This window comes from Tribolium madens, unplaced genomic scaffold, assembly GCF_015345945.1.
Source record: "Tribolium madens isolate multiple individuals breed KSU strain unplaced genomic scaffold, Tmad_KSU_1.1 Scaffold_96;HRSCAF=242;Tcas5.2_LG5, whole genome shotgun sequence".
NCBI classification, from domain to species: Eukaryota; Metazoa; Arthropoda; class Insecta; order Coleoptera; family Tenebrionidae; genus Tribolium; species Tribolium madens.
This window is the reverse complement of record NW_025401068.1, coordinates 5,359,319-5,382,569: the sequence shown is the minus strand read 5'-3', so window position 1 is coordinate 5,382,569 and position 23,251 is coordinate 5,359,319. Positions and strand designations below refer to the sequence as shown.

The 23,251-nt window shown below is 37.3% G+C and overlaps 3 protein-coding genes and 1 non-coding gene across 7 annotated transcripts; 3 read left to right on the top strand and 1 right to left on the bottom strand.

Moving 5' to 3' along the window:
• The first annotated feature begins 3,903 nt into the window (after positions 1–3,903).
• Trnar-acg lies at positions 3,904–3,976 on the top strand. The gene has a single exon. It is a non-coding gene; the product is annotated as a tRNA-Arg (tRNA).
• Positions 3,977–12,049: 8,073 nt separating this feature from the next.
• Positions 12,050–13,096, top strand: LOC123012926 (transport and Golgi organization protein 11). 2 transcript variants are annotated; one of them, XM_044411162.1, is made up of 3 exons: positions 12,050–12,179; positions 12,251–12,464; positions 12,564–13,096. In XM_044411162.1, exons 2-3 carry the CDS (start codon positions 12,251–12,253, stop codon positions 12,944–12,946), a joined length of 597 nt encoding a protein of 198 aa, XP_044267097.1. In that variant the 5' UTR covers positions 12,050–12,179; the 3' UTR covers positions 12,947–13,096. The 2 variants fall into 2 exon arrangements, with proteins under 2 accessions (XP_044267097.1, XP_044267096.1); XM_044411161.1 differs by having other exon boundaries at positions 12,510–13,096.
• Positions 13,033–14,698, bottom strand: LOC123012921 (bystin). The gene is made up of 3 exons (XM_044411156.1): positions 14,337–14,698; positions 13,815–14,289; positions 13,033–13,768 (listed from the first exon to the last, which is right to left on the bottom strand). The coding sequence occupies exons 1-3, from the start codon at positions 14,469–14,471 to the stop codon at positions 13,110–13,112; spliced, it is 1,269 nt and encodes a 422-aa protein (XP_044267091.1). The 5' UTR covers positions 14,472–14,698; the 3' UTR covers positions 13,033–13,109.
• LOC123012918 (mediator of RNA polymerase II transcription subunit 12) lies at positions 14,699–23,242 on the top strand. Of its 3 annotated transcripts, none has more exons than XM_044411150.1 (18): positions 14,699–14,850; positions 14,970–15,660; positions 15,708–16,247; positions 16,301–16,564; positions 16,616–17,169; positions 17,222–17,999; positions 18,053–18,395; positions 18,445–18,649; positions 18,699–18,809; positions 18,940–19,292; positions 19,395–19,433; positions 20,136–20,397; positions 20,454–21,179; positions 21,235–21,447; positions 21,495–21,728; positions 21,875–22,190; positions 22,244–22,446; positions 22,624–23,242. In XM_044411150.1, exons 2-18 carry the CDS (start codon positions 15,111–15,113, stop codon positions 23,149–23,151), a joined length of 6,219 nt encoding a protein of 2,072 aa, XP_044267085.1. In that variant the 5' UTR covers positions 14,699–14,850; positions 14,970–15,110; the 3' UTR covers positions 23,152–23,242. The 3 variants fall into 3 exon arrangements, with proteins under 3 accessions (XP_044267085.1, XP_044267084.1, XP_044267086.1); XM_044411149.1 differs by having other exon boundaries at positions 21,854–22,190; XM_044411151.1 differs by lacking the exon at positions 19,395–19,433 and having other exon boundaries at positions 21,854–22,190.
• The last annotated feature ends 9 nt before the right edge of the window (positions 23,243–23,251 follow it).

Here is a 23,251-nt window from a genome sequence, read left to right as displayed (position 1 = left end):
CATAAATTTTGCCAATAAAAGCCACAAATAACAGTGAACAGAGTTACAATTTAGGATACAGCTTTTTTGTTTCCTCTTTTAATAGCCTATAGCAAAAAAACTTGGAAAATTATTTTTAAAACACAAATAAATAGAGTCAAAATGCAAAATTTAAACCCTCATTACTCCGAAATTTTTATAGATCAAATTGTTTTAACTTTTTTTCCATGTTCCTGGTATCTTACCTTAGATGGCATTTTTCTCTGGGGCGCGAGTTCTGACGCACCCTGTACATGCTTTTATACAGGCTGATTGAAAAGTTTCGGGCAATCTCTTGAAAGGTGATAAAAGATATTCAACTATGTTAAAAGTTGTCACATGACATCAAAAAATTGTCTTTTTTCAAGAGATACAGCTTTTCAAAGGTTAGATCTTTGAGTTAAATTTTTAGTCGTTTTGATCATGTATTCTTGAATGTATAGTTAGCGGAAACGGCAGATCTTGCTAGATTACCTAAATAGATAGGTACATATTAAAACAAATTATTAAATTAACAAACTTGCAAATTCAACAATAAATTAAATCTGACGAGCTAAGGTGCCTATACATAGAAATTGTCAGTTCTATTTTTTCTTAAAAAGAAGGCTTGAAAAAAATTTGCATTTATTTTTATGCTTAGTCTTTTATCACCAATCGAAAGTCGACCCGACCCTTTTGAATTACCCTGTATCTTGTATACCATGCGTTCAATTAAATTTTTAGCCACAGAGGCCTCTGACTGAAATTAACATTGAAACCTAGAGGCTGAGGATTAACAATTTTTTTTGTTGTATCGTGACTAACTCAATTTAAAACACAAGCCATTTCTATACAAGTAATTTAATTACAAGCATGGTATGTGTTATTACTAATTTTCACTTTCAGCATGAGTTTGAATATTTGAAAGTTGGTAAAATGATTTAAAAAAATCGTAAGCTTTAACAAATCTCTCGATCAATAAATTTATATTTCAATTTAGTTCTCGTATCGGCCCGTCTCGGCTTTTGGAGTAGATCCTTGTATATGTACATGTTTGATATTCAGGCATAATAGTCGGTCCATTGTAGTCCGATTTGTCCGTGGCCGAGCGAGTAAGTTATTTCAAACACAATAGTTCATTAGTTTATCGAATCAGATCGGACCAGTCATTAATCTTACCTGCCTGTAGTTGACCAAGCAGTCTTTCAGAATGCGATTCGATCATCTTCAGACAAATATCGATACGAAATCCTGCTCGACAAACCACAACAACCCCAGAGCAAATTTCGAAAAAAAACCGAGTGTGGGTCAGTGGCGTGCGTTCGACCAGACGTTCATTCCATCTAATCTCTTTTCAATTTTAGATTACATTGAGATAATTAATTGTCCGACAATCCGGGCCTGCTTTTTTCAAACCACAAACCCACACTCGTCCATAATAGAATGCATTGTTCCTATATAACAGCCATTTTAAATTCACAAGACCAAACTATTAGTGTTATTGATGATCTGACCAGGAATATTGATTGATGAATCCCTTCTTGACACCACAAATCGAACCCTCAACTCGAAAACCCTAAAAAAATTCTTCTTCGCCCGCAATTGAAACGTCAAAAACTCCTTGGTCACTGCCAATTTTTAGCGATTTTTCCTTCACCTGGGATGTGTGCGTGTTGCGTTTGATGCCTGATGGGGGTTGTGGGGGAGTATCGATTGCCCCGCCCCCCTGCTGCGATGTGTCTCCATGGAGACCGCGACACTGTTGTGGGGGACCACAGCAAAACGCCGCCGTCACGACAAACTCAGACACGGCCGACGACTAATATCCTTGGATGACGTGAGCCACTGCTTGAAGTGAAATGGACGATCCGATGACGGAATGATCGATACGGAAATGGACACAAAAGTGAAATTAAACAGGGATGGGTTTTATTTTTAGCGCGAGGAAAATCGAGGCTGCGAACTATTTATAATTTATACATACAATTTTTTTCTATATGTCCCGATTTTTCGCCAGATTTGATCTTAAAAGTGCTCACAACAATTTGAAACGAGGTTTAGTATGCGATAGAAACAGTTATTGTTTATTTAAATTGTTGTGAATTGGATGAAAAAATACGATGTGATTGACGACGTATTTTATAAAAGAGCCTATATCAACGTCAATACAGGGTGCGCCAGAACTCGCGCCCCAGAGAAAAATTTTAAGTAAGATAAGATACCAGGAACATGGAAAAAATGTTTAAAAAATTCTATCTGTCAAAAAATTTTGACATTTATTTTTTAATTTGACATTTTTTATGTCTATTTAATGACACTGATGATCTTGTATATGTTTTTTTACAATTATTTAATAAAGGTACCAAAATTTTCCCAATAAAAGACACAAATAACATTGTACAAAGTTACAATTTAGGATAAAGTTTCCTTGTTTTCTCTTTTAATAGCCTCTTTTAATAGCAAAAAAACTTGGAAAATTATTTTTCCAACGGAAATAGATATAGTCAAAGTGCAAAACTTAAACCCTTCTAATTTCGAAATTATTATAGATAATTTTTTTTTAACATTTTTTCTATGTTCCTGTTATCTTACCTTATATGGCATTTTTCTTTGAGGCGCGAGTTCTGGCGCACTCTGTATAAGAGATAAGTCTACTTATATGTAAATGCACAATAGAAACAATATAAGATTTTAGTGTTGGAAAAATGTCTTTAAAGGTTGATTTAGAGAACAATTATGTATAGGTAGTTATAAGTATTTCGAATCAAATTTTTGCGATTAATTTGAAGAAAGCAATGTAAAGTTATACCTAAATGCTTAATTCAAATTAGTTTACTTGTGAATTAGGTAAATTTTAATTTGGTTTCTGTGTGTATAAACTGACCTGACCCTAATAAGTATTTAATTTTCTTAAACGAAATTGTCACAACAGCCTCATTATAACGTTGGTACCACTATAGTAAATTTATTTGTACTATTTCAATTAAATTTTTTTTTAACATCTATATAAAATTTTTAAATTAATATTTAATATTTTTTTAACGAAACTTTTAAGAACAAAACAAACAAAATTGGCGGCTATGGGTATAAGCCCGTACCTATCAATTTTTTCACAATTTTCAATTAGTAATTTTTTCGATGTAAATTTCGTTCACAGTGCACATTATGTAATCTCCTGTTTTTTTTTTCTACGGTCACCTGACTACTGTAGTACCTATTAGGTATGGTAATTTTCTTGTATACAAAATAAATGTAACATAGCGTTTTCATAATTAATTACGAAAGTATTAAATTTATAGGTTGTTTTGTAGGTATCTATGTATATCAAGAAAAGATTTTTTATTCACTCTGTGTACATACAGTCTACACTGGCGAATACAGAATTTTGGACGATTTGTCATTCGATTGACATAAAAATGTAAAACGGGAACTTATATAAAAACACGTATTGCTGGCATTATTGTTTCGGAAAATTGACGCCAAAAATAAATTTCAACTAAAACTTTCAAATTTTAGTTTCAAACGTCAATTATAATGACAATAAAGCGTGGCTTACATTGACATTTTTTGAACTAACATAAATGTGATGAACAAAATTTCGTGTTCGCTACTGCATTAATTTTATTTAGATAATGTTGCGACCATTTGTTTCATAAAAACCGAATTACAGTGCACATTTTACAGTAAAATAAGATGGAACTGTTAATTTGTTTTTATTTAAAAAAAAGGAAAAAAATATAGATAATTAAAGTGGATTGAAGCTTTCCATAATAATTTAAGTAATTCGGTGTAAACATAGTTTAACATTAAATTCAATAAATTTGTATAATTAATTACACTTCGTGCTATAATTTATTCAACTTTCACTGTATCTCGGATTAATTTATTGGATATGACACGTCAACAGGCCCTGTGGCGCAACGGATAACGCGTCTGACTACGGATCAGAAGATTCCAGGTTCGAATCCTGGCAGGGTCGCACATTTTTTTCTTTTTATAATTCACTTTTTTTAAGAAAATAAAGCTAATAAATTATTTTTAGTATTACATTTAATATTTATGATACTGAAAATACATATTTTCGTACAAATAATTTAATTTCACCAAAAAAGCGATTTTCATGTTATTAATTTTGAAATTGAAATATGATAAGATGATGAAATTTCGGTAAATTTCGTCGATGTTAAATCACATCGCGTGTCTACTAGCCACCCGTTTCGGTCGTCATAGTCATGCACCGTCTATCAAGCAAGTCTTTCACCTGGACAGGTGCGTATCAAGCCGCCTGATTGGTAAGCCTGCGGCAGCTAATCCCCGATTGGTCGTCTGTCTTTTGTCTTACATTGCCACCATGATGTGGGGCGTTCTTCGGTTGTTTTCCAGCATGAAAACAAGGCATCGTCTCGCACCACATTTATTTCGATTAAAGTCGGGGGGCACTTGTAAAAAGTAGCGAAAGTAAAACCGCAACTGTTGATGAATGCACCAGGGCCAAGACTTCGCCCCCGCAGACGCCCCTTCGCGATAGCAGATGTTCTCGGCACGTATTGTTGTTTCCCCGCGGGAGAGCATTGTCGTGCCCCCTAGCACACCTCTTCTTTACACCATCCACCACCGGACTCTTGCACACAGAAAGGAACTGATTCTAATCCATCAAAATTTCGCATCCGGGATGCGGCCAGAGATACCCATTATGGTGAGTGAATGACGGAAATTGACGATGATGGGTTTTATTGTATCTAGTTTTGCCAAATTTATTACCGGAACCTGTCATAAGCTTTTTTGTTGACGACAGCGGAGAAAATTTGCCTAAAGCAGAAGCAGGTCATCAGCAGTGCCCCTCAAGCAGCAAAATGACAGCAAAACAATTTGAAACTTATGAAAAATTAAATACGCAGATTTGTGATTTTTTGACAAAAAATTCTGTTTGTTTCAATAAAACTAAACCGTCTAAAAGTCAATAAATAAATTTAACATTTTTATATTGTTTTCACTTGATATGATCAATACGATTGTAAACTGCAACTAAAAAACTATAATTTTAAAACAAGAAAACCTGATTACATAACAAAACAAATTTGATTTTTTATTTATTTTAAAACCATGCGTTTAATTCAATAAGTATGTATCTGGTCATAGTGGCCTGTGATTTTAAAACTTGTACTTCCCACTAAAGAAATTTGTAATATTATTTTGTGTATTGTTGGTTGCGTATAATTTTTTTTATCTATAACTTATCTCACAACCTCAAAATTGAACAATTTTTATATTCTAAAACTTCTCTTATTTTATTCGAATACTGCATCTCATATGTTTTAATTTATATTTTTACAGTGTTTTTTTTTAATTTGGCGTCATAGTTGGCGATGACTATGAGTGTGTTGTGAACGGAACATAATTTTTAATACACCGGCCGAAGTGTCATATGTCAACTTTCAATATGATGGTTCGTTCACAATCGAAATTTCATGGATAGCTTTGACACAAAATTTTTAAAAAAGCACCTGTTTATGCCAATAAATTTTTAATTATTTTTTTGGTTACACAGAAATGATAAAGTGTTATTATGGTTTGTAGATTACTGTCGAATAAATTATTTATTTCTTTATAGATTTTATTAAAAATATTTTGTAAGTGTTTTCGATTCATGTTAGTGTTCTCTGCCCTCATCCGTGAAATTACGACGATCCGTCTAAAATAAATTGAAATCATCTCGCAGAATTCAAAACGCCATGTTGTTTCTCGCGTGTTGTATCGCATTAAATAATCCCGAACAAATTAAACCGAACCAATTTTTTCCGTGTCAGCACCGTCCATTCAAACCCGACATTTAAAATGGGCTTTTTTTTAATTAAAATAAATATTTCTGACATTCTCCAACACAAGCATTATTAATCGTCACTCGAAACCGTCGATGATTTTTTGCGGACCACCAAAATTCCGCCGCCTCATTGTCTCCCAACACCCCACACCTGAGTTTCATCTATCAAAAAAAAACTCTCCGAAATGGCATCTTTGATTAGCCAGGAGGGTGGTGTCACACCTGACAGCCATTTCAATGACAATGGGGGCTGATTTGGGGGCGGTGCGACTCTTTTACCTCTATCAAGAAGAATTTACCACTAGAGCCCCCTCGAAAAGCCGCGACGTGGACGTGACAGAGCTGAAAATAAAACATGGTGCGATCATGGCGCCCTTATCTCGACTCAACATCGAAAGACTGATATATTTCGAGAAAAAAAATATTGGAACAAAAGGAATAAAACGTTTGTCATATTTTTTACGGTTTTCATATTTCACTGCGGCCGTATAGGTAGGTATATGTTTTTTTTTGGTGTGTTTTGAATAATTTTGAATAATTTTATTCGAGAGCTGGTTTGTTTTCTCGGTAGAGGATCGTAAATTATGACCCTCGAATTGGTTGGAATAATTTTTAATAGATGTTTTACTGTCATTCCAAACAACACAAAGAGCACTGAAACGGCCCTTTGTTTGCTTTTAGGCGTCTTTAACTCCAAATTACCAATTTTCATTTCTATGGTATAAAAAACAGGACACAGGATAAGTCCCGTTTTTGTCCTTTTTAAACTTAAAAACTTAACAAAACCGTACACTAAGGAAGTGAACAATGTATGCACTTTTTTCGTTCTCTCTATGTATAAATAAAATTTAAAACATGAATACTGAATAATTAAAATGTTTATGGTGTCTGCAACCAATAATACACAAATTGACAATTTTTTTTAGGTGAAAGCAGTTTAGGGCTCTAAATTTTTGAAATTGCTGTCTTTTTAAAACCAATGGTTATTCACACTACTTGTCAGAGTTTAACTGTTTGTTTGATTTATTTTACGATTCAGGTTCATCTCTTTTATATCTTTTTTTGTAAGAATCGTAAAGTCACCTCCCTCAATAAAACCCTTCCTGTGTTGCTCAGGTATTTGGGCATTTTCAGTGGTTTAATTAACGCCAATCGAGATAAGTGTGATCGGTTACTCGAAAGATGACCTACCTGATAAGAAAATCTATTTAGCAAGATCTCGGCACGACAAAAGAAATGCTTCAAATAACAAACATCCATCTGGACACCTTGAATATAACCTGCCAAGATAACTATCTCGTGTTCGAAAAGCTAATCTGGAGTTGATTTTTTTGAGGACGTGATGCGAACTTTTATTAACAAAGAGGATAATTCTTTTGTACTTGCGGTCGTACAGTCAAGTGTTTTGTTGACATAGGAATTGTTCGGGGGTTGTTAGTGGCACGTGCCTGATGAGTAGCTATTCACTGAAATTCGAGGACGAGCGACAATGGGGCGCAATTAAGCCAAGTCTGATACGTAATCGCTTATCACCTGATTATCGTCTGTAACGGCGGGAGGCCATTGAGGAAAAAACTTGAGGGTCTGCGATTTTTTCAGCAATTTTTCCGCAATTATTTCAGTCTAGACGTGAATTGAAATAAATTCGTCGTGGGGTGATATTGAAGATTCCGTGTTGTTTGTACGAAAGCTTAGCTGGAAGTTTCTCACAGTTGTCTATTGTTCCAAAACACAAGTCGCTGGTATTACAGGTGTCAGGAGTGATGAGAGATAAATTGTTTTAAAGAAGACGCTTTCTCGGAATCGCCTCCATTTGTTCCGTCGATGTAGACGGATCGGCGGCGAGAAAAAACAAAGCTTAGAGAAGATTTTTCAAAACAGTGGCGTAACAGAAACTACAATTCTTTTGTAAGCGGTGTTTCTAAAGGCTCGATCAAAGATTTTCTAAACATTTAATTAAACTATACTTTTACAAAATAAATTAAAAATCGCCAAGTGGAACGTCTGATTTTGTTGTGCACTAAGAATGATTGAGACAGAATAAAACAAAATTAAAAAAAGAAGTGTATCTTTTCCTTTTTCATTACAAAAATTATTTTAAAAAATATTTGAAAAAATAATACTTATTTTATTTAAATCTGTTAGGACAGATAATCGTTTTGAAATAGTTTAGTGTTAGCAAGTTGGTGACAGATTCATCATTCTAAGAACAAACATATTTTTTATACATCAGCTTCTCTGTTACTGATCTCTGCTAATTCAAAATTTTAAAAGTATGTATGTAGGTACAGTTGCGGAATTAAAATTTCGGGCAGTATTTTTCTGTCACTTTAAAAAGTTCACTGTAAACTACCCTTTACTGTCATCATGACTGACATTTGACAATTAAACTTTTTGTTGTTAAAATTGGTAATTAAATAATTTGTCTGTCTTAGAAAATTTATTAATTAAAGTAAGTGTAATTAAATCATCGCTTTGATCTGCTGCCTACCCGTCACTATTTTTGAAAGTAAATAAGTCAAAATGACATAAACATGACAAGAGTAAAAAATAAGGTTATTAAGTAAAGGTTGTTTTGGAGTTTACATTATGAAAATGACAATACCTACTGCCCGAAATTTTAATTCCGTAACTGTACATACTTGTACCTACGAGTAAATGACTATCAGTATTAATTAGTCATAAATTTATTTATTTAATTAACTACGAGAACAAGTTAGCAGTATACATATACTTACTATTGCTTTAGATAGTCAAAATCAATAAATTTTGGGCATGGGCGCCGACTACATGGGTGCATCGGAGCAGATGCACTCATTGAAAGATGAAAATAATGTACTCTTGCTTAAGGTAAAAAAATAATAGTAATAACTTTTAATAATACCGTGCGATCAAAAAAATAATAAATTAGAATAGGCGGTGATTAAAGTCGTTCAGATGGCAATCTTGATTTTTGACATCAAATGTCAGCGAAAACATTGACAAGATTTCGTTTTATTCCTTTTGAGTGAAATAATGTTCACTTTAGAGCAGAAAATTTTTATTGCTGTACAAGATGAAAACGGTGAATGGTCATTTTCACTTTCAGTTTGTGTGGAAATTTTCCAGCCCAGATTCCCAGCCAATGTGTTGCCAACTGCATGTAGAATTTGATCGACGCCTACTCTAATTTATTTATTTTTTGATCGCACGGTATTTGGAATTTTGTATTTATTCCTCAAAATCACTTTTAATGTCAATGTCTATTGTTAATTCTATTTTCCCCTTCGAGAAAATGAATCAAATGCATCGTTTATGTTATTTTATTTTGTTTTTCCATTTTTTAAATTAATTCAAAATTAAGCTTTTACCTCAAGAAAAATAATGGTCGTATTTAAATTTAAAAAATCCATTTTAAAACTTCAAGTTTATAGCCTTAAAATCTTTTGGCAAAAAAATTTCTGAGCTTTGGTTATTACGTAATCCTAAGAAATACCGAATAAAAAAAGTTTTTTTTTTTGTCCACGGATATGGAGAAATTTTTATTAATTAAATTAATAAATGAGCCGGATAGCTTGTTCATTCAACTTTAATTTGCTTTTTTTATGTTTTCTTTACGTCGATTTGTCTCTGAGATATTTTGACTTTTAATGAAACATTTAACAAACATTTATGCAAAGTTTCAAAAAAAGTTAGTTTTTAGTGTAATATTTGTCAAAACTCAACAACTTGAAGCATTTTGCAACTTTAAACATGTACTATTTTCTTTACACTTTTTATTGCATATGTTGTTTATTATTATTATTTTTTGTAATATGTATACAAAAAAAATATATTGTTTTTAAATTCTCTAAATATTAAATACAATAAATTCAGCAAACATAGGGAAGAAGAAATCGTTTTTTCGAGTAATTGTTCTCAAGTCCTGTAATTCGTACCAAAGCACATAATATATCATAATTTGAAAGTTTATTTAAGGTTTTAAAGTAAAAGAAATTAATGTTAACACAATAACTTGTAGACGTACGTTCATTTTTTAAGTAATGAATAAATAAACAGAAAAAAATGCTAATCATAATGAGTTTAACAACAATTTAAATGATTTGCTGTAATTATTAATTAAAAATCTATGCTCCAGTTGAATTTTATTATCTCTCTGAACTTTAAGCTAAATCTAATTAAACAATAAATTTAAATAATTGTAAGAAGAAATATTAGCTTTATTGCATTTTGTTGGTGGTGGTTAATGTTTTTAAAAATGACCATATTTATATTACTTGTAGTTTTTGCTTATTCGAGCATGCCACTAAAGGTGAGTTTCTTCCATTCAATTGTCTCCTAAATTTTTACAATTCTTGAGTTTTGTAAACCCATCCTCTGTTCAATTTCTCTCACCACCTGTTGGCTGGCCCACCAGCCAAATTAGTATCATTGTATTCAAATGGAAACCTTCAAGTAGAGCATATGCCCGCCAAAAATACATTATCTCGTACAAAAGCTGTCGGTATTTAATAGCCCCGCCGCCTAATTATTCGAATTTTATCGATCGGTCTTCGCATCGTCATTCATTGCCATCGTTTATATCGACAGCCTTAATCCTCGTAATCCATTCATGACTGTTTACTTCGCGTCGAAATTAAAAACTGCCCCTCTCGATCTGATTTTAATTAAATTATTTGACGGACGTGTTTGTTAGTTCAGGGTTTAGACCCGGATTTCGTCGGGGTGACACAAGGGGTGTGTGATAGATCGTCACATTAAAGAGTTATTAAGGCGACCTTTGCTGTTTTCCCAACCGAATAATGAATTCTAAACCAAATCTAATCTCGTTCTTATAACCATATTCCGACTAATGAAACTGCCCCGAATCGAATTATCTCTAATCTGGATCGATTGCAGCGCCCCCTGCGATTTATTTTTAATTAAATTGCGACATTGCTTCTGCACTGCACTGTACACAAAAGAAAAAATTCTCACTCCCGGTGTAACGCTACCGTTTATTAAAATTCCACGTGCGAAATTTATTAAAATAATCAACGCTGTTTGATACCTAGCAATTAAAACAATGCATCATCGCGTGTAATAACAAGGCCCTCTTATTAAACACACCCATTTAATTGTTGCATTTTTTAAGACACGCTGTATACTAATTAACGCCGACTTGTTTTAATATTGCTTTAGCGGTTTAATGAAATAATCCCCGAGTTGCGATACATTTTAATAAACACCCCCAGGGTGACAACAACCCCTTTCTTATTTTTAGACCAAAGAAGAAATAAATCGAGCTGGAGATAATAAATTGAGGTATTTTTACACGAACATCTTTACAGCAATTTATGACTACGCCACTGAGGTCCAAGGGCGAGCCACGGGGGCTCCGATATTACGCTCCGAAGTCCACTATTCAATTTACCCATAAGTGAATTGTCATTTGTTTTTATTGTCACAGATAAATTAAGAGGGCCCAAGAAATTGATCTTGTACAAAAGCTCAAAATAATGATACGAAATAAAGACATTAAAGGACTGTAATTTACGACTTAAAGAATTTAACACACAAAAACAAATTAATTACTTACACCGGATTTGTTGCTTTATTTATTGTGTATAATAGTATATTAAAGTACAAGTTGCAGAAGGTATCTATTCAAGCACAAATTTGAAATTCCGAAACGAGCCGCGTAGCGGCGAGTTGAGGAACAAATGAACGCTTGAAGAACCTTGTACAACAAATGCTTTATACTATTTTTTCTATTTTTCCGCTTTATATCATTTTATAAATTAAAAAACGAAAATTTAATTTTTTTTTTCTAGAGAATTTTTCGACAGTTGGCGACATTTATGTGGAATAATTTTACGAATAGGCGGCAGTAAAAATAAAAATAATTCTTATTTTCACATTTGAAAATGAATTGTGAAGAAAGTCCGTCACTAAAATTAAATTAACGCCAACTAATTATTACAGCCCTCAAATGACGTCATTTGGGTGCTGGAATAGGCTTATTCTAACACCGAAATAGAAAAGAATGTATTCTACCAAATTAAATATTAAAAAAATATATATAATTGTATAATTGGTTGCCTATACAAGCAATTGGTTTGTTGTGTTAATCATTTGCTTTGTTTGAATTATGTTTTTGATTAGATTAGCAAAACAATAATTATTTTTGTTTTATTTACTACTATTTATTTGTTAATAAATTTTTAAAAATAGTTGATATTCCGGGCAGTTTTAAATTCCTGGGGATTTTGACTTTAATTTGGTGCCGACATAAAACTGTCATGTGTCAAATTCAAAATGTCGGATCAGCTTTGGTTATAATCTATCGCTGATAAAAATAGCATTATTTGGCTATAAATAGTGTTATCACATTAATATAAAGGTAGAAATTTATTACTCCCGTTTTTCGGGGCTCCGCCCTATCGAAATTTTGCCAAAAAATCGTACTTTTAGATGTCAGCGAGCACAAGTCCGTCGCATTACACCGAAGACGCTTTCGTGACAGATGCCAACTTCAAAGTGGAAATTAATCAAAAAATGAAAGTTCCGGACAAGATCAGCTTCAACACGGACTTGAATGGGGCCACCCAGCCTGCCTGGAACCGCGACAACATCAACATGCAAGTCCCTGAGAGAATTCTCGTTGTGGGACAACACCAGCACATTGGTAAGTAGTTTTAAGCTGGTTGGTGAGTTCTGACGGAGGTTGTAGGCACAAGGGCACCGCCACGCGAAATTGTCTTTGATAATTCGATTTTGCCGCCAGAGCCCTACCCCGGGGATGTGCGAGTTGCGACACCGCCCAGGACTTTGACTCTGGACAAGTACCCATTTCCCACACTTGAGGAAATGGAAGATCCGGAACTGAACCAGATTCCGGTTGTTAAACCAAAGAAAAAACAGACTTTTGATGATTCAGATTTGAATCTGACAATACGGGAGACTACGCCTCCGATTGGGGGTAGTGGCGAGAGGCTGACGCCTGCCGAAGAGGTGTTACATCTCAGGAGGCAAATGGCGAAGCTCAACAGACGGGTGATGGCCTTAGAATTAGAGAATTTGAGCCGGCTTCAAAAGGAAAAGTTTTTAGTAGGGTTTGGAGTCGCTTATTTGTTGTTGAAAGTCATAATTTGGATGAATAGAGAGTAGGGGTCACTAGTGAGTTTATTTATCCCTAAGTTAGGAATAAAATTGTATTGACATTAATTAGATTCTGTTATATAAGCATCATTTCCTAATTTTCCAAGTTTTTATTAATAGTCTTGTAACCGATTTTTTTGAATATAATTATCACAATTATGTAACTATTATTTTAGTCAAAGTCCATTTTAGGCTCAGCAGTTTCAGCGTCTCGACATTTCGCATTTTGAAGCTCTCTTCTGATTTCAGGTGTTATCGCATGATGACTCTGTTTCTTCAATAACTCTAATAACCTATCTCTTTGCTCGCTTGAAATATCAGCTTTGTATCTTTGAACAAAAGTGAGAAAAGCCTGATGCCACAGAACGGGTAATTCCCTAGAATCTCGTTCAAATCTCAAAAAATGAAATACTACCGCGTCCACGACGCGATACGGCAAAGCGTATCTCTTATCAAAGAAGATTCGCAAAAAAATCGAATTTGCGCCAGTGTAATCCATTTCTGCAATTTTCAAAATCGCTGCTGATGAATGCAAGATAGGGATTGAGTTTCTAGCGACAACAGAGCCGATTATGATGGCCTCTCTAAGTGTACAATCGCCACTTTCAAGCAGTGGTAGTAGAATCCCCTTCATAAAGCCCCCAGGTTTGAACAGAGATTTCCTCAAAGCTTGGTATAAATGGAAGTTTAATCTTTTATATTCGGCCAAATCGTCACGAATTCGGGGAAGTAAAACCAGATTGTAGAACCTCTGAGCCATTTTTTCCTTGAGATTTGAAGCGAAGATACGTGTAGCTTGGTACATGGCAGCGGCTGACCAACTTGGAGGATCTAAAATTTATTTTTATCACCGGCAATTACCTTCAATTTAAATTACCAGTGATGTATAAAATCTGTTCCCAATTCCGCAAATTGGGGATGATTTTAAACGCTTTAGGCAACTTTCCGCTTCTGTATTTTCTCAAAACATCCCTAACCCCTTGATACATTTGTTCTACCCGTGGATCCAATTCCTGCATCTTCACTGAGCCCTCGTCGCTGAAATGAGTCTTAACTTCTGTAAGTTTCTCAGCTAAAATGTCCCCCAAAGTCCTCCTGGGGGCCAGATTACTACTCATGAACTTCTCCAAAGCTTTCTCATCTTCTTCATTAATGTCAATGTTTTCGTAAAACGTGTCCGGTTCAAGGGTGTCTTCTTCTTCTTCAGGTTCGGAGTCGTCATCGCTCAATTTGGACACTTTAAACTTGCTTGAACTTGCCTCAGATGGCGTGGGGCCGAAACTTGAGTCTAATTCACGTTGCTGCTCTCGGGCGGCTGTGAGAATTTTCCTCGAAAGATTCGAGTCAACAAACTAAAATTTTTAATTGGTTTTAGACAATTTTAAAGCAGGATACAGACTTGTTCTTCGTCGTCTTGCCTCAGGCGAATTTTGTTGCGGTTTTTCGATTTGGCGAATTTTGCACCTTCAATATCTTGATCTAGAGGCACCTTCGCGCCCATTTGAGACGGTTTCAGACGCTTTGCTTTGCCCATTGTTGCAAATTTGTTTACAACACGTGTTTTAAGCCTTCAAATGACTTGAACTTAACCTAAAAGGATTTGACAGATATTTGAGTTGGTGACATTGGCAGTACTACTGCATCAGTGACTGCAGTATAAATAAATAATTGAATAAATAAAATAGAAAAACACCATCATCACGAACAAGTCAAATCAAGTTTAGTATTTTGAAAACTGCTTGTTTTAACAATTTACTGATCAAACTAATATTTATTTAAAAAATATATAAAATTAGTTAGGGATTTTGTTATTTTTTGTATTATCCCAATTATCCCTAGAAGTCAAGATGGACGACACCATCTTCAATTCTTGTATTGTTGGTGCATAATAGACAGTTTCTTCTAATAAAACGGTAATTTATCACTTAAAATTTTTATAATTATTCTTGTACTACATTAGTTCAACACTTAATTTTTTTATTTTTTACTAAATTATAAATAAAGAAATACCAGCTTCCATTTTTTTCTTTAGGTGTTGGCAATTTTCGCCCTACAATGAAGCCCCTTGGGTCGACAGTTTGATTAAATTCTGACGATTCCTTACATTAAAGCTGCTTAAAGGCTTGCCTGTGTGTTAATGTTTTAAAAAATTGTAAATCCGAATTGGGCAAACATGTTCAACAGCAGCCTTTTGTACGAAAAACGGCCTTTAAAAAAGCCGAAAATCGGCCCTCCGGATGTTTATCCACAAGAGCCGAAACAAAAAGAGGACGAATTGACGAGTGTCAATGTAAAACATGGATTCCTAACAATGACCCATTTAAGTGACGAATTTGGTACGGCAAGAAATTGCAATGTTTCAGCTAGCAAAGTTGGGGATTATTTCAATGACATTATCAAGCGGAAGGAAGAGTTGAGTATGTTACCGGATTCACTCAGGAAGAGGCCACAAATCAACCCTAAAGACAACTTCTGGCCTGCTACAATAAGGACCAAAAATGCCATAGAATTGTGGTTTAAAGATTTAGCTGGAAACAAGCCTTTGATGCATTTGTCGAAAAAAGCGCCAAATTTTAATAAGAAAGAGGAGATTTTTATCATGCTGTGCGAGTATCAGGTGCCTATGATGCGAGCCGCCTGGTTTATTAAATTGAGTTCTGCTTACACGGTTGCTGTTTCTGAGGCCAAGATCAAGAAAAGACAAATGCCGGACCCTACCACAGGTTTTTATTTTTACTTTTCTTTCAATTGTAATGAGTTTTTCTTATAGAATGGACAGGTACTTTATTGAAGTTTCTCAAAGAACAAATACTAAAACTCCAAGATTATTACTCTCTAAGTGAGAGACCTCCTCAAACTCCGTCACTTACTCAAGCCGCTACCACGGAAACTGACCAAAAATTTGCAATGCGGCATTGGATATACTGCACACAGTTACTTAAATATACGTACGAGGAGGGCCTCATGGACAGGCAAGAAGTCCTGACTTGGATTTTGGAACTTTTGGAAAAAATGAGGTCACAACCTTCTGATGACGGGATTTTACGTCTTTTGATGCCCTTATGTTTGCAATATTTGGACGAATTTGTCCAATCTGAATTATTATCGCGACGTTTGGCTCACTTGTGCTGCAAAAAACTGGGTTACATGTTGAACAACGTCGCTGAAAATAATTTAATTACGTCACCTCAAAGTGAGTCCAAAACTGAACAAAAAGACAGTGAAAAAGAGAAGAAGGACGTTCCGGCGACCAATCCTATGCAAAGTACGCTCATGGAGTACCAAAATTGTCCTCACCATCGAGATATCGGTAGTAAACAGTTTTTTTTTTTAATATATAATTTTAAATGTTATTTTTTCTAGTGTTACAATTGAGCACAGTTATCCAAACTATAACTCTAGAATGCCCAACTGCTCTAGTTTGGTGTGGTACCGGCATTGGTAGTGTTTGGTACGGCTCTCCCCTAGATTTACTACCAATGATACCATCGTCGCTCCCAATGGCAGCTCGTTGTGACATGAATACCTACCGAAAACAATTGCAATTTGCCGAACATTGCATCAGAGAGAGGAGTAAGAGGGCGGAAGGCCGGTGGTGTACCGAAAAGTGGCAAAATTCATCTGCCGGTAATACAGTTACTTGTAATTTAAAATTATGGAATTGGAATTTTTGTGTAGGAACAATCACGAATCGTGTGTTGGCTGCTTTAGACGCCCTCGACCGCCATCGTTTTGACAAAATGGACTCTACAAACTCTCTCGACACACTGTACACTAAAGTTTTTGGTGGAAATAGCGACCAGGAGAATTCCGTGGTGAAACTACTGTGTGAGTGGGCCGTTTCGCCGGAACGAACTGGTGAACATCGAGCTCTGGCGGTGGCGGCGCTTCTTGATCGCCGCCAATCCGATTCGGCCACAAACGGAGATCAAGAAGCCACTCCTGGAGATGATAAAGACTCGAATTGCTCTGTGCCAGGGGGTCCCCCTATGTTCCAACAATTGTTGATGAAATTTCTAGACAGTGATGCCCCTGTACCGGCTCCTGATGATTGTCCTCAGAAAAAAACAGCGTTTTCGAATTTAGTTCATTTATTTGCTGAGTTGATAAGGAGGGATGTTTTCTCGCATGATGCTTACATGTGTACGTTGATATCGAGGGGCGATTTGTTGGGGCCTGAGGAAACCACCGATGTGACTACAAGCCACCAATCGCATCACACGAAATTAGAGGTTGTTACTTTGTTTGGTAGTAAGTTATATTCAGGGTTTTTTGTTTTTTTAGGACCATTCACATAATATGGATTTTGATGATGCAACAATTGACCACGATTTAGATAAAATTTTACAAAACATTAAAGAGGACCAACAAAATTCTATGGACGTGCCTGATAGTCCTAAAGAACACGACCATGGGCACCACCCGCACCAATCTTCCATCGGTCACGTGCCCATGGAGACTGACCATAACGACCATAAAGTCAAACCGTCACGCCATCTTCTCTACACCACCCATTTCCCCTTGTACCAGGACGACCCATTTTCGCAACATGACTGTAATCAGCGACATGTCCTTCTCTACGGAGTGGGAAAAGTCCGAGATGAGGCTCGACACACGGTTAAGAAAATGTCAAAAGAGATTTGTAAACTATTTTCGAAAAAATTTAGCATAGATGTCGCCGAAGGCGGCAAAGTTAAGAAACATTCGCGTAACGAATTCAATTTCGAAGCTACCACACAGAAATGTCAAAGTTTAAGTTACTTCGACCAGCACTTGGTCACGTGGCAGTGCAGTGTGACAGTTATCGAAATGTTGAATTCTTTTGCCACCGGAAATTCGAATTATTTGCCAGTCCAAGAGCACGTAGCGTTTCTTTTTGATTTAATGGAGTTGGCGTTGAATATTTACGGCCTAATAGATGTTTGTATCCAAATCTTGAAAGAACTTCCAGAAGTTGAGACACAATTATATAATAAAAACTCAGTTTTGACCCGAAATTATACAACTTCCTTGAGTCTTTACGTGGTGGGAGTTTTGCGACGATATCATTGTTGTTTGTTGTGTAAGTTTTTAAGTATTTTTGCTCGATGGAATAGACAAGAACGATTGTTTTAGTATCACCGGAACAAACCTCTGCCGTTTTTGAAGGCCTCTGCAAGGTCGTCAAACACGTGAGCAATCCGGGCGATTGTAGTTCCGCCGAAAGATGTATTTTGGCCCACTTGTATGACCTTTACTCGTCTTGTAGCCTTTTAAAATCGAAGCCTCACACGGGTGAGCCTTTTGGAAATGCTTACCCGAAAATCCGGCAAGCTTTATACACTGCATTGCAACCGACGCCGAGTAGTAATTATGTATACAACTCGGGTTACATGCAGGAAGTTTTCACCAATCCGAGACGGGGCGGTCGAATTGAGAGTTCGTGGGCGAGACCTTTGAACGAAAGTGCAAATAATAGGTGCTCGTCATTGGTCGATTTGCATTTGTTTTGATTATTTTGTTTTCAGATATTCGTTTGTTAGCAATGCGGTTATCTACGTTTGTCGTGAAACAGATAACGAGAGGTTGAACGATTTGGCGATAATGTGTGCCGAAATGACGGCATGTTGTAACTCATTGGCGTCGGAATGGTTGGGGGTGTTGTTGGCGCTGTGTTGCCCCATTGCCCATCCTGGATATTACACGGATGTTTTGGCACAGCTTGATATACAAGTTCGTTGTTTTTTATTCAAAGGTGAAGACAAAAATATTTTTTTTCTAGGATGTGAGCATACATAACGCTTTAGCCGTTTTCACTTGTATTCTAATCGCGAGGCATTGTTTTTCGTTGGAAGATTTCGTAGGGAGGGTCGCTTTACCCAGCCTGTTGAAGGTGAGCAGTTTGAATCGAGAAAGAGTCGGAGAAATTGGGAAAATAATTCAACATCTATCATGTAGTTAATTATTACGAGTATATCACACAATGACAATATAGTTTATAGATTTTTTTACGAATTGTTTAGGTTAAAACGTTGGATAATGGTAGCGGAGCAGCAGAGGGTGGCATGCGCCTCACGTGCCACCTTCTTCTCCGTCTCTTCCGCACGGCTGAGGGCCCCCAGCCCGGCTTATATTCTGTCGGTTCGCCCCCATTGACCGCTCCTAGGCCCCCTTTGGGTGTGCGTCTTAGCTGTGACCGTCACTTGCTTGCTGCCGCCCATCGAAACATCCACGTAGGTCCGGTTTTAGCTGTTCTCAAAGCCGTTTTGATTGTCGGCGACGCCACAGCTCGTGAAGGCACAGAACTCAGCATCTCGCATATTCTGGGCACCAGTGATCTGATGAGTGGTGGTGACGGGCCTTCCCTGGATCTGGCGTAAGTCTCTCGTTAGGTAGAAATGTCTCACGACGATTGATTTTTGTTTGTTTATTTATTTTTTTAACGGGATTTGATTTGAAATTGGTTCTGTTCCGTCAGGGTAGACATGGAGGTCTGCGGCTCCAGGACGGCCCATAGGTTTGTCGATGATTCAATATAAGCTTTGCTTTGATTGTGTCACCTGTGCTTGCACATTCATTTGTTTTTTGTAAGATCCGGACGCAGTTTTTCGCTTACACACGACACGTAATTGAAACAAAAGCGAATCGGAGTGTAGGGACTCGGGTTTTGTTTTGTTTTGTTTTGTTTTTCTCATTTCCGACAGTTTTTTGTTTTTATTATTATTAATTACGTGATTTCATTGGAAATGAGGAATTGTTTTATTTAATTTGGGAGAGCCATAGACTTTATCTTTGTCAATTTGAAGAAAATCAAAAGAGATCACCACCATCCTGGCTGCATTGCTAACTAGACGGTGTGATAGTCGATATTTGTGTAGAAAATGCATGTTAACCTTTAGCTTAAAAGCATGCAGTCATTTCTGACTCGTAACTCGACCAAATCAAAACATAGAGGGCAGCACTTGTGCCTACTTGCAGCAAAAATAAAGTGCATGGCCCGTTTCTAAAATGGGAATTTAGTTACTTCGCTTTACTACCGGTGTGTACTGAGTGAATCAACAAATTGAATTCAATTTTTTAGTTCACTCTACTATTATTTCTCCCTTGTTTTGTAAATAACGCATAGACTTTTCCGGAGTACTCAATGTCTTGTGATAATATCTTCGTCAACGTTTGATATTTTCTTTTCTTCATAACAACTTCTTCATTTTTACAACAGACAATCAAGCACGGGAAACGCTGAAAGTACAGCCTCCTTATCGGCGTTCGCTTGTCACGTGTTGCGTGAGATTTGCTCTCAACAGTGGGTTCTGGAGCGTTGTCTTTCTCACCCGGAGGAACTCTGCGACTCCGATAACCTTCTCGATCCCCTTTTATCGCACTCCCAAGCTCAAAGACTGCTTCACATGATCTGTTACCCTGACGCAGGAACCAGTATTGAAGAACTGGACCAGAAAAGTATGATAAGTCGGATATTAGAGGTAATGGTAGGCCACGTCATATTTATTTTAATTCTGTATATTTTATTGGTTACCAGAATTTGGAACAATGGACGTTGCGTATGTCGTGGCTCGATTTGCAATTAATGTTTCGACAATTCACCCCGAATTCGCAGGAGTTGTCCCAGTGGTTGGACACTGTGGCCAAAGCCGCCATTGATGTTTTCCAATTGAATTCATCTTCGTCAAATTCGCCCAAATCTGATGAGAAAAAACCTGAAATTAAAAATCGTGCGCAGAACTCAATTTGGTTGGTGGCGCCTCTTGTGTCGAAGCTGCCAAGTGCGGTTCAAGGACGAGTTCTTAAGGTTGCTGGTCAAGTTCTTGAGAGCGGCGGTTGGTGCAAGGAAACGAAGAGTAAGGGACGTGGAGGGAATGACAGTCATAGTCTCTTGAGTCATCAGCCTTTCCTTACTTTGGTTTTGACCTGTTTGAAGGGTCAAGAGGAGGGTCAAAGGGAAGGTCTTTTGTCGAGTCTTCACCAACAGTTATCACAATTAGTACAACTGGCTCGTGACGGCAATTTGCAAGATATTTGCAACAGCGAACGCACCCTCGACGGGTTGCAGTTGAGATTTGCGCTGGTAGGAGGCGTGTTTGAGGCATTTCAGAGGAATCCATCAGCCACCACCGACTGGGCTTTGCTTTTGGTGCAGTTGATAACGAATGGATTGATCGATTTACATACGCATAGTGAGTTATTTACCACTGTTGTCGATATGTTGGCAACACTGATTCATTCAGCATTGGCGACTGATAGTCAGGTGTTACAATTGATTCGATTGGTTTTTGTTTTTTGTTACCGATGGATTGTTTCAGGATGAGGGCAGGAAGATGTATCAGAATTTGATGAAAAAACTGAAAAAGGAAGTTGGGGAGAGACACAACGCATCGTTGCAACACGTGAGACAATTACTTCCATTACCGAGGTCCGTAACTGAAATAATTGCCGTTGAACCCATCGGCTGGGTCACCGATGGCAAAGGAAACAAAATCAGTTTTGATAGTTTAGATAAGAAACATGGGTTTCAGGTCAGAAATTTATTTCAATTTTTTTGCGATATTAATTATTAGATTAGGTGACTGACAAGCAACGTGTGAGCAGTTGGGACATTCTCGAAGGTATGAAAAATCCAGCTCCTTTGTCGTGGGCTTGGTTTGGGGCTGTCCGCCTCGAACGGAAACCTTTGACCGGGGAAGACAACCACCGCCTTCTCAAATACCACACTCACAACCTCCAACGACCTCCATCGCACTACTTGGACCCTCCACCACTCCCTCCGGAGGATTTGGAGCCCGTCCCCGACAAACCGGTAATGTTTTATCCAGTTTTTATTTTTTTCTTGGTGCATTACTCGTATCTCTCGAGTTTCCCAGAGCGGTCCTTGAGCACCAAATTGTCATAGATGTGTAGATTTGTGTACTGTGTAACCTCCAGCTAAAGGACTGTGACCTGAAGGCGGACACTCCTTCTTCCGTGGACCAGAGCCCAGCTGCCATGGGCAAAGGTCGTGGTAAAGGTCAGCGTCGGCCTCGCAAACCTAAAACCGTCCCGGGACAACTTCCTGTCAATCCCATGGGCATGAACCAGCCCCAGATGGGTCAAGGGCAAATGCCGATGCAGGTGCCGGGACCGAACCCACAAATGCACAATATGGGGGGCTATGGACAAGGTCCCATACCGCAACAAGGCCAACAGTATGGTAACAACCAACAGCAATGGTACAACCAACAGCAGCAACAACAGAATTATTATCCGCCTCAGATGGCCAACGGTGAGGGAGTTTTGAAGCTTTTGAAGAGTTGAACAAGGCGTTTTGTGTTGCAGTTAACCGCTTCGAAAGGCCGCAACAGATTAATCAATCCAAGCAAGCGCTTTCTAATTTGCTGCGTTCGAGGCATCCTTTGAATATGGGGCCAACAGGCCAAACCCCGCAAGGGCCGGGGCCCCAAGCTAACTACGGACCGATGAGAAGTTTCCCGAGGCAACCAATGAGGCAACAACATCCAGGTGCAATACAGCAAAATCAGGTAGGGTTTTATTGTTTGTCGCGTTGGTAACAATTTTTGTTTGAAATCAAGTCATCACTTTTGTTTCGAGTGTCAATTAATTTTTCTCCAAACAAAATCAAATTTTTGTGTTTTTAAATTGTAAAATGGCTTCAATTTGTGCCAATTTACTTTAATTTGATTTAATTTTAATTCCAGAACATGTTCCCACAGCAGTACGGCTCAATGCAAGCCGGTATGAACCAGTTGTATGGCAACTACGGGGGCACTCCCAACACGATGATGCCCAACAACATGCAGGCGAGTCAGCAGATGATGCAGGGCTCCCAACCAAATATGTTCGCTGGTCAACAGCAAGGATTCGGGCAGCCAAGGCCCCCGCAACCCGACTACCGCGGAATGGCCCAAAACCCCCGTACGCAATATATGCAACAAGCGCCAAATGTGACAATGAATGCGAATATGAACACCATGGGTGGGATGGCGGCACAAGGGGGCCCAGCGCCGCCCTACTCAAGGCAAACACCGCAAGGAATGCAACCGGGAGTCCAACAACCGAATCAGTTCCAACAGCAGAGGATTAGACAGCAAATGATGGCTATGCAACAACAGCAGCAGCAACAACAAGGGGGCCCACAGGGGAACACACCCTCATTAGTGGCACATTTACAGAGGCAAATGAATCCCAATCCGTATCAGCATCAGCCACCTCCATATAATATGTAAGAGTGAAAGTCGTGTGTGTTGTGAAGTGTGTAAATAAATTTATTTACATGAAATTGTGTTTTTTGTTATGAAATAAATAATTTAAACCCCTGATTGTGTT